A 14,478-nucleotide genomic window follows, 5' to 3' on the forward strand; every position below is an offset into this window, starting at 1 on the left:
TAGTATACTCCATAAAAATATTCTATAGAATACAACACAACATTAAGATTACAAAGATTTCCTCGGCACGAGCAATTACAACTTTAGAAGCATGGGTCTTTTACTTTTTGTCGCTATCTAAATTCGTGCTGTTTATCTAAGGAGAGCTTTCTCACTTAATTTGCATGTAGTGTTGTAACCAAGTAATATTTTATCATGTTACAATTTACAAGACTTTATATTATACATGCACAATACATGATGAATATGTAGACGAATATAGTTCTACATCGAAAACATTACAAAATAAATTATTTTATTTCATTTGTATTGAATAGTTCTACTTTTAATTGCATTAAAGACTTTTGTCATAGAACTTAATACTGGCCGATTGTGCATGTCGTTAAGTTGAAAAACGATATAATTAGTAGTGAGTCATTGGTTAAACTCTGAAATCTCGATGAAAAAAATTGAGGCCTCTAATCTTATTGTTTGCTAGTGATGTAATATGACATAAGTGAGAAAAACTATAAACAAAACGAATTCACTATCACGCGACGTTCTCCTCCATCGTTTCACGGAAAACTCTCCATAAATGGGGTTAATGTGGGTTTGAAATATTTGTTATTGATATGATAGTCAAGATTGCAGCGGTTGTTGAGTCACAACTGCAAACTCACAATTAGATAAGGTGGGCAATCCAATTATCTTGATGGTAAAAGTTGCTTCTCTTTTCTCCTTACATGATGCCCAAAAAAGGACTCTGAAATAGACTCATAGGAAGTAAATTTGGAGACTGAGCACAATAAGTAGAGGGTTAAAACTTTTATTTCCAACGTGAGATGGTTTAACTTATTTATTTTTCCTATTTTAAAAAACAAATTTAGGCAAATGGTGTTTTGGTGTAGTGACAGAAAGTAACCATACATATGCACCTTGATGCAGATTCGATTCTCACCAATTCTTACCTTAATAATTAACTATTTAACTCACTAATAATATTGCTTGATTAAAAAAATAAGATTAGATTAAATAATAAAATAAGTAATGAAGAAAAGAAATTAGCTTAGAAAAGTTGCATAAATTTTTTGTTGCCTTTATAGGGAATATGCTTCATGCTTTATTACCTTTTAAGAAAGATGCTGTAATCAAAACGTGCTGAACCAAATGATGAAATTAGGGTTGGAATCTCAGGTAAAAGTTTAAACAAAAAGAAGGTAGGTAATCTAAACTAAAACTATATTTGGTTTAGATTATGTTATTTGTGAATTTTCCCTTTAACTCCATTTGTTCTGTTGCAAGAATTGCTGAGTCATTGCCATTTGGTCGAGAGATTTTTTATTGTTATCGGAATACAGGTAATATATCACATATTTTTATATAAGTAGTAGAAAATTTTAATATTTAAATTATTAACTTTTTAACACATATATCATACCATTTATATAGTGACACGTAATATACCATCTTTTGTTTCGGTGACAAAAAATCTCTCCATATGGCCAAACAAATTTGCAATTCTGATGTGTTGCTGCTTTTGCATTCTACGTTTTATTAATACAAACGAAAGCGTTGTTGAGTTAAATATTTAGTCAACAATTATTAAAGAGAGAAAAATTTGTGAAGATCAAACGCGCATCAATACGTATAAACATAATTCTTTTTCGTAACTTCAAGTTTAATAACACGTGGAGGCATTATCCTTTTCACTCATATTTTTTAGATTGGACATCACCATATGGTGTTTTCCATACACAAAATTATTTATTGGGCATGACATTGAGGAATCAATTTAATGGAAGTTCTCTTTCAGTCCCTCTAATCAATTAAGCAAAGACTAAAAGTGTGATTTGGAGTTTTGGACTAATATGACAACTTTTTTTATTCCTTGGCTATTGCCATTTTCTTTTGCCCTTTACATGTTTGGAAATTGGAGTTCACTAGAACTAATAATTTAGTTTAATTTCTTAAAAAAATATTCACATCACTTTTTTATAGGAAAAAGGAAAGTTTTTTTTTTTTTTTTTGAAAATTTTGACATTGTGGATTTAAGCAACTGGCCACTGCCTCAATTAATTTTTAGGCGTTTGAAAATTAAGAAATGACGTCTTGTTCGTTTAGCACTCACCTAGATCGTGATTCTCATTTAAATAGAAAATAGATAATTTTCATTTTACATTTTATTTTTTCAATAAATTGTAAAAGACTTGTTTAATACTTGGATGCACTCATTATATGCTTATTCCCATGTTTTCAATATGTTCTAAAACTTAGATATTTTTTTTACCAAAAAATTTATAATCTATATGTCATTCTATTCTGCAATTTATGCATCCCAATACAATTATGTATTACTTTTAAGTATTTTTTAACAAACAATATTATCTGCACTAAGGGGAGGGTTGGGTTAGCCTCACAATGAGCTAGCTACAATATGGTTCAAATTCGCTTTTGGCGAAAATCGAACATGAGACCTATCATTTTCAAGTGAAGAAGAATATCACTAGACTGTAGTACTAGGTGATGTATTATTTTTGAGTATTAAGTAGACATTTATATTTACATGTTACATAATAATTAATAATCTGCCTAGGCTCAAGCCTTAGTCTGCCTAGGCACTAGATCTTAGTCTGATGCTCGACTATCTCAAAGCGTCTTTTAGAACTCCTAAGTGAGAGATGTGGTTTTCTTTTTTTCTTTTTCTTTTTTTTTTTAATTATTTTTGTTTGTTTTTTGACGTATTTATACATATTTAATTAATTTGTTTTTAAAATTCAGTTAATATATAAAGACTTAAAATTTTAATTTAATGGATATTCGGTTGATTTGGAAAGTTAATAACGGCACCGCCTAACATACAAATATTTAATAGACGGACAACCCAGAAGAGAGAGAGAGAGTGAGGAAGGAGAGAGAAAGCTACCATTTTACATTACTTCTTCTTCTTTCGGCTGTTAAATCTACAACCCTCTCTCTCTTCTGCTTCCAATTCCTTTCGCTTCATCGAAAAAACACGTCTTCCCCTCGCTTCCAAGTTACTTCTCAAATCTCTGCTCCCCAATTCCTCCTTCCTCTGAAAATATATACCTCCGAATCCACCCAAAAACGAGACGCCTTTCTCACTCTACAAGCCCAAAGTTTCACACTTTCCAGAGAGAGAGACAGAAAGGAGAGAGAGAGAGAGAAACAGAATCTGAACAATCGAAACAATGGCTGATCCAGAACGAGGACCGCCAGCAAAACCCAGACCCACCAATTACAATTACAACTCCAACCAGTACTACGTGGGAACATCCGAAACCCAATGGACATCGTGGCTGATTCCTATGTTCGTGGTGGCCAATGTTGTTGTCTTCATCGTCGCCATGTCCATCAACAACTGCCCAAAACACAATCTTGGTTTCGACGACAAGTGCGTGGCCAAGTTTCTCGGTCGGTTTTCGTTCGAGCCTCTCAGGGAGAACCCTCTGTTCGGTCCTTCTTCTGATACGTGAGCTCTCTGACTTTATCCATCTCTCAATTTCTGATTTTTTTATTGCGAGTTTTTGTTGGTTTTGTGTTTTGACTGCCTTATTGATTTGGGATTCTGGGTTTTTGTGGAATTTGATTAAGATTTGGAAGTGGGCTAATTTTACTGTTTCTTGTTGGATGTGTATGGATTTATTAGAATTTTACTGTTTTTCCTCAAAATTCTATATTTTCGACCACATTTTCATCGTTATTTTCGTTGAAGGCTAGCGATTTCGAAATATTCTTCGATATGTTCATAAATTGGATTTGTCAGTATTATGCAAAGTTCGATTTTTAAAACCTTGGTTATATGTTGTCCAGTATGTTAGTAGCAATTGTTAGTGCTGTAGTTTTTTGGCTTTTGTTTTTTTTTTTTTTTTTTTCGTCTTTTAAATTTGTGAGGGGCTATTTTTCAAATCATGCTATGTGCATCCTGATTTGTTGTTTGTTAAATGTTAATGTTGCTTTTAAATGTCAATCCAAATTCGTATTAATGTGGATTTGGTCCGACTCTAATTTATTGGTTCTCCTAATTATTTGGTTCATACGTTGGTTGGATTTGTCAACTTCATTTTTCGTATTCTAGCCGTCTTTGGTTTGGTTGTAGGTGAAAAACTGTTGATTAATCCACTAAGTTTGTGTCACGACAATTTATCCTTCAGGACTCGGAAGAATGACCCTTTTGTGATTTAAAGAAAGAATATTGAACTCGTTGAATGTAAAAAGTTCGGAAAGATTAATCTGCGGTGTTATAGTTAAGGGACCAATAGTGTTTATCTGCATCTTAATTTAGAAGTTTTCTTTTGTGCTTGTTGTACTTTAATGGAAATGGCTTTCTGGTGTTTCTCGACGGGCAAATACTATGTCTTTCTTCCTTTTCAGTTTGCATTATCTGAGTTACCTGCTTTTGCAGATTGGAAAAATTGGGAGCTCTTGTATGGTCCAAGGTTGTACATGGGCATCAAGGATGGAGACTTTTCACTTGTATGTGGTTGCATGCTGGTGTCATCCATTTGCTTGCAAACATGCTCAGCTTGGTCTTTATTGGCATCCGTCTTGAGCAGCAGTTTGGGTTTGGTATGCCATTTTTCATCCAAGTCGTCATATACGTGAAATATGGCAAATCAACTATTTGTTCTCTTCCATGTTGATAATTGTCTAGATACTTGTCGGTTTCTTACTAATGTATTTCTTTTTACGTCTTTTCGTGATGTTTTTGTTTCGTTCTGACATAAATTTTATGTTTGAATGATCTGGGCAGTACGCGTGGGGATAATCTACCTGTTGTCTGGATTTGGTGGGAGCATATTATCTGCCCTTTTCATTCAGAACAATATTTCTGTTGGTGCTTCTGGCGCTTTGTTTGGACTTCTTGGAGCTATGTTATCAGAGCTTATTACTAACTGGAGTATATACACAAATAAGGTTTGTCCAAAGTTTTACAGTTCTATCAAGTGAAGTTGATATTCTGTTAAAGGTTTTGATGCTTGTATTTGTGTCATGGCTTCGTGTTAAATTTTGAATGTTTCATAGTCATTGAAATTTCACCTCTCTTTGTCTTCCAGGCTGCGGCACTATTGACGCTTATAGTCATTATCGCCATTAACTTAGCTGTTGGGATTCTTCCTCATGTTGACAACTTCGCCCACATTGGAGGATTCTTGAGTGGCTTTCTCCTTGGCTTTATTTTTCTACTTCGTCCCCAGTTTGGATGGATAGAGTCTCGGAATCTTCCAGCCAATGCTCGTGTTAAATCCAAGCACAAGCCTTACCAATATGTTCTTGTGTTGGTTGCCTCTGCCTTACTGATTGCCGGGTAAGCTTGTTGCCGGAATTTTAATTCATTGTTTGAATTTTCGTATACAATTCATCTTTCTTGTATTGGATGAGTTTAAGTATACGTCTTGGCATACATGAGGCATCTTTTGAGATGATTAATGATCGATTTTCTTGTTAAACGCAGATTAACTACAGGATTGGTGTTACTGTTCAAGGGAGATAGCTTAAACAAGCACTGCAGTTGGTGCCATTACCTAAGCTGCGTGCCAACATCAAAATGGAAATGCGGGAACTGATACGAGGAGTGTCGTCCTGTGTGTCTGACTTGTTCATCTCGTTTCCTATTCTTTTCTTCTTTGTGTGATGATATGTGTTTCTTTCTTTCAATGGGAGCTTTCAGTCCACTAATGTACATGCGTAGAACGACATGATTATGAGATGCTCTAGCCTTGCTTTGGAACATTGGGATACTAATGTATATTTGATACAGGTTACGGACGATATCGTGTCCCGTTATATACTGAGATTTGTTTCACGATGGATTTTCTCCTCCTTGTGCGCTTGTGTAGCTTTTTCTTTACCAAATTAATATTCGTCCATTACGGTGTGGATGATGGAGGACTTGTATTTACACAAGAAAGGATTACCAAGTACACTACGGAGGATGGTCTTATTCAAAATTGGAGAAGAATTTCTCCGAAAAGAAAATAATTGGCAATGTGCTCGGAAATAGTCATTCATACTTCCTCGTCAATTGCAGGGCGATCACACATGCCAACATATTATAAAAGGTTTGTTTTTAGAAAGAACAAGCTAACGAAAAATAGCTATAGTACTAGTAGGATGAAGTGACAAGGGTAAACACATCCTCACCTGATAGAACTTGTTCGGTGTGCTTCACTGTCTTTACCTAAATTTGAATCCCATAGTTTAGCCTATTAACACCACCATCAGATTTGGTGCTACTGTGCCGTCAAATACTGGCATGTGATTAGCACGTGATTCACTCTTGAGGGTAAAATTGCATCAGTATTTGACGACAAAGTAGATAAAATTTCATCGAATCTGAAGGTAAGGGCTTAATTGCCTAATTTTAAATTGTTTAGGGGGTTAACTTATCAAAAATATAATTCATGAGTCAATTTTAACTGGAGTAATGATTCAGGAGGTCAAACGACATGTTATCTTATTTAAAATACCGCTCTACTAATAAATAAATAAAAATCTGTTCAGATAGGCTTGAACTAGACAATCCATTTTAAGCTCTGTGGATACAAATTTCTTCCTCCTTGATCTTGGACAAAATTGCACCTACAAACAAATAACACCTTAGGTCAAGACCAAGAGCCTCAAGCGCCCACGATGATTTTGGGGGGGGGGGGGGGGGAGGGGAGGCTTTGGCCGAAGAACCTCCGATGCCAAAGTTAAAATTTAGAGAGAAAAGGGTTTGAGAGTTTTGGAGAATTTTAACAAGAGTGAAGACCTAGCTTTTTAGAGAAAAATGGGGTTCAATATATAGAGCATGGCCGGTCCCCTTTGGAGAAAAGGTGGCCGGCCCTTTGGGGTATTTTTGGTGTGTAATGGGTGATAATTTGTGTAATGGGTGATTAATTGGTATAATGGGTGATTTAATTGGTGATTAATGGATTAATTAGGAAATAAATCCGTTAATTAACCAATTAACCTAATTTTTATGGAATGTTTTGAACGCTATGGAATGATTACTTTGTAGAGAATATGGAATGAGGAAGGATGAAATAATTTTGAATTTGTTACCTTCTTTGGGCACTTTTGACTTGGTTGAGGGATGATTGCCTACTACTCGCGCGTAGGAATCCCAGTATGCATCAAGGGTATTTTTGTCCTCCTCTATTCAAAAATCCATGTGTTACCTTATGATTATTTTTGGCTCCACAAGCCCCATGGCCCAAATTCGGAAATTTGTTTTTGATTTCTTTATCACAACTTTGTTCATGAAAGGTGAAAATAAATAGATATCAGACCTAATATAAATTCTTTATCATCAGGTGATTGAAAGAAGGAAACTCTTATCCTTAAAAACACACACATGTTTGCTAAAACAAAGAAAAAAGTAAAATACAACGTAAAAGAAAAGGGAAAGAACAAGAAAAAGAGGAGCAATATTCCTTGACGGAATACTCTAGTCCAAGGTTGGTGTCATTTTCTTACAAGGTTTATCATCAAGTATCGTATCACCTCATTCTCCCTCAGTGTGACTATGTTTGCAAGATCGTCTTTTATCGTTACTCCAAGCTTGAAATCCATCGCCCGCTAGGAATGTGAGGATGAAGAGGATCCAAACTAATCCACTCATTATCTTTTGTGTGTATCTCAAGACCATATGTATTTTGATGAAGTTTGATGGCAAAAGTTTGGTCCGTATGACTGGTCCTTTTACCGCAAGGTCGTTTTCGATCCACAAAACAGTGCAGGTCGGGAAGAGACCGCGAAGGCCCAATTAAAGTCGAACCCTAGAGAAGATTAAGAAGCCCAAGGTCCATGGGAGTTTCGAACGATCATCAGTTCAGTCTAACTAGGCTACATAATGTACTTTTTGACTGCCAGGGACACGTGGAAAGGCTGACAATTTTATGACACAAGATTTTAGGAGTAGGCTTACTCAAACACTAATCAAAGCATGTGTCAATCAACAATCAAAAGCTAAAGTCTAGGATGAGATACAAAGGCGGTTGGGCCATTGTTCGGAGTGACATGGTTAATTAATTGAGGCCGAGCAGGTCACTCGTCATACATTGATCTAAAAGGGCGAGCAATCCTGACTGAGCAAACGTCACTTCACCGCCGAATATCGACTGATGGTTAAAAAAGTTGTCAGCACGTTAATCGATGCATGTGGCACATTAAATGCTAGACGGTGAGATCAAGTGAGCCGAAGGTTGTTTGGGTTCATTGAGGGCCTATATAAAAGGGTGAGAACCTCTTGTAAGGGGTCAGACAACTAAAACTCTTAGCCGAGTGCTACTTGTAACCCTTGAAATCAATTTAATTCGAGCAACACAATGGAGGTAGCCCAATGCTAAGGGGTGAACCGCTTAAATTTTGAATTCATTTCATTTTAGTTCTATCCCAAGCCCACCAGTGACGGAGCCAGGAATTTAGATTAGGAGGGGCCTTTAACTCATACAAAAAAAATTAGACAAAAAATATAGCAATACAACTAATGAGAGAAAATTAAAGGTTCCTTTTCTGTGTTGGCATGTAAAATTTTAATCAAACAAGACTAATAGATCTTTAACATGTATGAAAAATTTAGTATTAAAATAATTATATCATAAAAACAAAACTTGTTACAAGATTAACAATAAAGTTAACATTAATTTCAAACAAAAATTTAATATCATGGCTCAATACAATTATTATGAGATTTTTCTTCAACATAAATTAACCTTGTTTTGTATCAAATAACCAAAAAACAATTGCTGATAAAGAACTTACCCCTGACATGCAGGAACACAAAAACCCCTTCAACCACCGAATAGCACATTCTTTAGTTACAAAACCAATAGATAAGGTATATAAACTAATATTTCAAGATAGGCTCGTGCCAATCTTGGTCTCCATGTGGCTCCACCACTAAAGCCCACCAATGGTTAATTGTTTTAATTTGTTAACCTGCAAGATTTGAGTGTTAACAGTTTGGCATCGTCTGTGAAAACGCATACAATTTGGTTATGTTTTCTACCACGCTATCTTAGACACATTTTGAGATCGTACCCAACTGAGCAAAATATATTGGGTTTCTGGGCATATTATTGGGATAAATTTTAGTTGAATATTTAAATATGCAGCAAAAATTAACAAATAACATACAATATGTTATCTCAATTATATATCTGATTAGTTGTAATTGATAAAGCAACAAATTAAGATGTCGGAGAGATTAACTTACTTGAATCTAGTCACGTGCATGCAGCTTGATTGGATCATCCCTATCCTTGCAATTTTCCTCTTCATGATTGATCACGTGATGCTTCCCAAATGTTGAGCCTCTAAGAGTATCCACATTGATAAATCTAACAATGAATGATTGAGTGATTGATTTAAATGTGCTAGCAATATCTCTCACTTAGATCAATATAGAATGGGCGGCACACAAAGTGTATTTGGCTTAAGGGTTTTTCTATCTTTTCTCTAATAAACAAAATTGAACAACTTTTACATTGTGTGTATGAGAAAAATATGAGTATTTTATAGACTCCTTGATGCACCCCTACGCTACACTTCCCCTAGGGTTTGGCGCCTTAGGCTTTATGCCATGTGCCAAGCCCACTCACTTACCCACTATTGGTTTGTGAACTTGGACTCCTTTTAATAAAATAAAGCCTAATGCCTATTTAGTTAAGATAATGTCCAATATGCCCAAATAATTAATACAATATAATTAACAATTCATTATATCTTATCATCATTCATATAATGTTACTAGAACTTATCATATGTGTGTGACCTCTTAGGTTCTAACTAAAGACCGCATTGAAATTAATTAGTGAATTTATTTAATTTCACAAACTATGAGTGACACCTAGCAGCAAATCATGGCTCTACTCGAATTAGTAGAAGTATACGCGAACAAGTCATGGTCTTTTTTCGAACCTTGATTGTAGTTACAATGCAATTCTGTTCTTTTATCATCTATATCTTGATCAAAATTTATGTGATATGGATTTATGTCAAATCACATGTTGTAATCGATGATCACCATGATGCATCTCATGTTGACGCAATTCTTACAAACATAGCTTGATCAACAAGTACTTTGGCAGAAGATTTCTGAGATGAATCTTCAAGTGGCTTCAAGGAATATCTCCTTCTATTGAATAACTACCAGCAGGTAATAAATTTCTTATTGCGCATTCATGTATCTTCGTACTCATACACATAAACCCGAATATCACAGTATTGGGCCCTGCGCTGTCATTGAGGGCTTTAAAGTGAAATCAAAGTTCATATCTACAAATATAAGTTACCTATGATGTCTTAGGACTAAGAAGTATTTGCATACTACAACTAGAAACTTTGTATCATTGGACATGTGGTAAGCATCCATACGTTTAAGCTTTTTGGATGGTCAGTGTTCAATGAACTTTACACGGACAAGCACCTGTATATCCATCACGTGTCCAACAAGTGTAGAATAAGACCATGCTAACCTTAAGACTATATACACCTGTCTTTCCAGACAGTTAATGTCCCATTGACTATCCTAATGGCTAGGAACTTTATTTAAGAACTAAGTGACTATGAAATACAAGTAGCCCTGCCTTAACCTTATTTAGGACATTGCGTCCATACCTTAAATCTTATGGACTCATTCATAGAATATTATCTCTATAATATAAAGCCAAACTCATGAATGAATAAATCTTGCCCATTTATATATTAATTAATATGAAGTTGCTACTTAATAACTAATATTATGAAATTGGCTTTTAGGGCACAACTCCAACAAAATGACCAGTATGAGGATGAGAGTTAAGACCATTTATAGCAGGCCAAAAGCAACCAGCCACAGCAAAATATGAGAAGAGAAGGCTAGGCTCGCCAGCATGGAAGAATAGATGAATGATATACTTGCCGGTGTTGGAGAAATGGATGAGGTAAGAAACCTCACCTCATCCATGTTCAAAACGCCTTCCTCCAAGAGAAACATGCTAACCTCCTAGAGCAAATTACTTAGACCAACGAAAAGATCAAGAGCATATCCCGACTGGGGGTTGATCTTCCCAAAAACCCAACGAATGCAGGTCCTCCCACCACTAGAGGACGTCGAGAATAGAAGTGAAGATGGTTGTGAAGACATAAATAGAAAAGGGTCACAAGCCGTTGAGCAGGCAACCAAGGGTCTGACCGAGAATCTACATGACCGCTATGACTTGAGGAACACCCTAAAGGAAGGCATGATTGAGGAGATGAAAAGTGTTTGGGACCAACTGGGAGACCTAGAAATGACGTCTAAGACCAAAAACTCCGACTACTCCGAGAATGAGGTTCCTCTGCCATTCTCCAAGGACTTGCTAGACGAGCCGACAAATGGCGATACTTGAGCGCTCAAAACGCAAAGCTACGAGGGACTTTCCTATCCGTGCGACCATCTTAACGGAATTATGTAAGCAGTTAAAGGTTGACGGAACAATGACGCCACCAAATATAGGTTATTCATGGCCACCCTTAGAGGAACGGCCAAAGATTGGTTCAAATAGATAGCCCTAGGATCAATCACTTCATTCTATGGGCTTAGGCAAGTTTTCCTTGACACGTATATGATTATATCTAAGAGACAGAACACGCCGACCGACCTTACCTCGGTGCACCAAGGCCTAAACGAGTTTTTGAGAGATTACATATCCCGATTCAACAACGAACATGCATGGTGCGATAAGGCAATAGCCCACAATGGCTCATGAGGGGATTTTCCAAGGGCAACTTATATTTCCATCTGACAAGGAATCCTTTCAAAACCTCCAAGGACTTGCTCTGCAAGGCAACCAATTACTCCCGAAACGACCAATTAAATAAGACCACAATGCAAATCGTTGCTACAGTAGTAAGGACTGATCACCTGAGCATTCCGGCTAAGGGAAAACATGATGCGGATTACTGGCCACATACCGCCTCATGTGGCGGCCGGCAGCCAAACTTCGCTGAAATGCGGCCAATACTAAAATAGGCTCAAATTATACCAAAATGAAGCTTGTGAATAATAACGTAATGTTTGTACTTTCGCTAGGGTGAAAAACTGGTTGGAGATAGTTGAAATTCCCCAAAAATAGTAGGATTACACAAAATGGCTCACCCTCGTTGGAGCTCTGATGACTATTACAAGCCATGGGTTTTGTAGCCAGGTTCATGACGAGTCGATTGTTGGTGGTGGTTGGTGTTGGGAAGCACAGAAGAAGACATATTGTTGCTGGATAATCTTGAAAAACCCTGAGCTTCGCACCGTCGCGACAGGTGGCTAAACAGGGAGGTTCTTGGGTGGAAAATGGTGCTGGGATGTCACTAATTTGATTGTGGTGTAGATAAGTCCATCGTCACTGGAATTCACCGGAAAAAAAAAACGTCAAAAACAAAAAAACTACCCAGAAACGGGTATGTTTTCGCAGGTCGTGAAGGAGCAATTCGGGTCAACACGGATCGACACTTTTTATTGGTCGAGGTCACTCCAGCAAAGCTGGAATTGCTATATATAGAGGTGCCAATTATAAAAAATGCCACTGACTTTACACGCTTATTTCTCATTCGTTATAACTCTGGTTCACGAACGGTTTTTCCCCACGCGTTTTTAGGATCAAGCTCTACTCGAAATACTAATTGTGAACCTGAAAGTTCTACAAGATTTGAGGGTAATTACGAAAAGTCAAATTTTGTAACTAACAAGATTTAACGAAAATAAATAAATTTGAGGGAATGAAATTTCACATGTACCTCTGGATTTCAGCAGTCAGCTTTGGAGAAATCTACTAGAATCTTGGCCACTGGCAGTGGTGAAGCCATGTGGGAGCGATGAGTGGCGGCCGCCACTCCCCTCGCCGGAAAAATACGCCTGAAGGGCTGATTCAGCCCTTCCCTTCATCAAAAACTCTACTGGTTTTCATCCCCTCTTTGTTCCGGTGGTTTGGTTCTGCTACTGTGCAGCAGAGCTGGATCCTTTAAAAAAAAAAAAAAAATCCAGGCCAAAACGACGTCGTTTTGGACCTAGTTAAAATAAAAAATAAATAAAAACAAAACAGCCCCGTTTTGATAAGTTTGAAAATGAAAAAAAAAAATATGGGGGGACCGCATGTCCCCCTTCTCTCCTCAGACCCATGCCTCAGTGCATGTCCCTCTTTTCATGTTGAACTTTGCCTTTGCCAATCATAGAGCAAAGCCTGCTCCCCAAATTCCTAGTAGTTACGCAACAACTTGGCAGCCAACGAACGGAAAACCAACCACTTTCCAAGCTCCAGCCGCTGCCAGCCACTCTAGTCAGTTCCCAGCCACTCTCTAGCCGCAGCTTGCAGCCTTCAAAGCCATTCTTTAGGTCAAATTTTTAATTCCCAAATTTATAATCCCTAACCCTAATAAATTATTTAATATGAATGAGTTTTAATTGGTATAGAATCATATGGTAATGCACTAATATTGTTATTGGTTATTGATTATTGATATGATTCTATGATTATTGATATGAAATTATGAAATTATTTTTTAGGGTGAAAATTAAAATTTGAATTCTTGATTCTTGATTAATTAATTGAATTATTCCATAATGTATACAATTATTCTTATTCATATGCTTTTGAATTTTTATTTATTGAATAATTTGTATGCTTATTGAGTTATTGGTATTGATTAATTGAATTGTTGGTTGGATTAGTTATTACGCATATTAGGGGTAATTATTTGGAGCTTATGCAATTGGTTGGATTGGTTGAATTGTTGGTTGGATTAGTTATTATGCATATTAGTATAGTGTACTCTAGGATTAAGAGTCTGAGAATTTTTTTTTCTTTCCATTTTACAATTACGTAATGGAACGATATTATAAGAAACAATGCTTAAGTTCGCCCATCCCCCCATTTTTTTTTTCTTTCCATTTTTCTTTAACCTTTAACTTTTTTAAGTTCGCTCATCCCCCCGAGAAATCCTAGCTTCGCCATTGGCCACTGGTGCTCTAGTACTACTTGTACGGCTTATCTTTTCATTGGAGTTTGAGGCTAGGGCTCTTAGGATATTGAACTGCAAGCTGAATAAATAGCTAGGCTTATGTATTTTAGATTCTTTTTTAAATGCTCATTTGTTTTTCTTCATGCACTTTAGATTAGTTTAAAATAGAACTATGCTCGTATACAAAAGAAATCCCCATTAGTAGCTCGATTGGACTCTGCGATTTGCATTTGTATATTACTAAGAAATCCTTGAGCACATATGTTTAAGTGCATAAACTGTTTACCTGCTCCTTCATCTCTCAGACATACTTGTAAATCATGTTTCTTCTCATGAATTTTATATAAGTGATGTTTAGGTCAAGTTCTCAAAGCAATTTAAATACTAGTATGAAGTGCTTGAACCAATTTCTCACTCTCTTCCTCTTTCACATTCTTCCAATGCCATCTACTTACTTGAAACAGGTACATCACGAAACCATAAGTCAAGAATATGGAAGAATTATGAAAAGGGAAGTGAATT

At 36.3% G+C, this 14,478-nt stretch overlaps 1 protein-coding gene and 1 long non-coding RNA gene across 2 annotated transcripts; one reads left to right on the forward strand and one right to left on the reverse strand.

The window, feature by feature from the left end:
• The first annotated feature begins 2,790 nt into the window (after positions 1-2,790).
• Positions 2,791-5,803, forward strand: RBL2 (RHOMBOID-like 2). Its single transcript, XM_068461978.2, has 5 exons — positions 2,791-3,469; positions 4,403-4,566; positions 4,751-4,914; positions 5,055-5,305; positions 5,453-5,803. Exons 1-5 carry the CDS (start codon positions 3,189-3,191, stop codon positions 5,562-5,564), a joined length of 972 nt encoding a protein of 323 aa, XP_068318079.1. The 5' UTR covers positions 2,791-3,188; the 3' UTR covers positions 5,565-5,803.
• Positions 5,804-8,594: 2,791 nt separating this feature from the next.
• On the reverse strand, positions 8,595-12,946 carry LOC137723811 (uncharacterized). The gene is made up of 3 exons (XR_011066972.2): positions 12,736-12,946; positions 9,200-9,323; positions 8,595-8,922 (listed from the first exon to the last, which is right to left on the reverse strand). It is a non-coding gene; the product is annotated as an uncharacterized LOC137723811 (long non-coding RNA).
• Between the last annotated feature and the right edge of the window lie 1,532 nt (positions 12,947-14,478).

The sequence above is a fragment of the Pyrus communis genome, chromosome 4 (assembly GCF_041283825.1).
Source record: "Pyrus communis isolate YQ-2024b chromosome 4, ASM4128382v1, whole genome shotgun sequence".
Lineage (NCBI taxonomy): Eukaryota > Viridiplantae > Streptophyta > Magnoliopsida > Rosales > Rosaceae > Pyrus > Pyrus communis.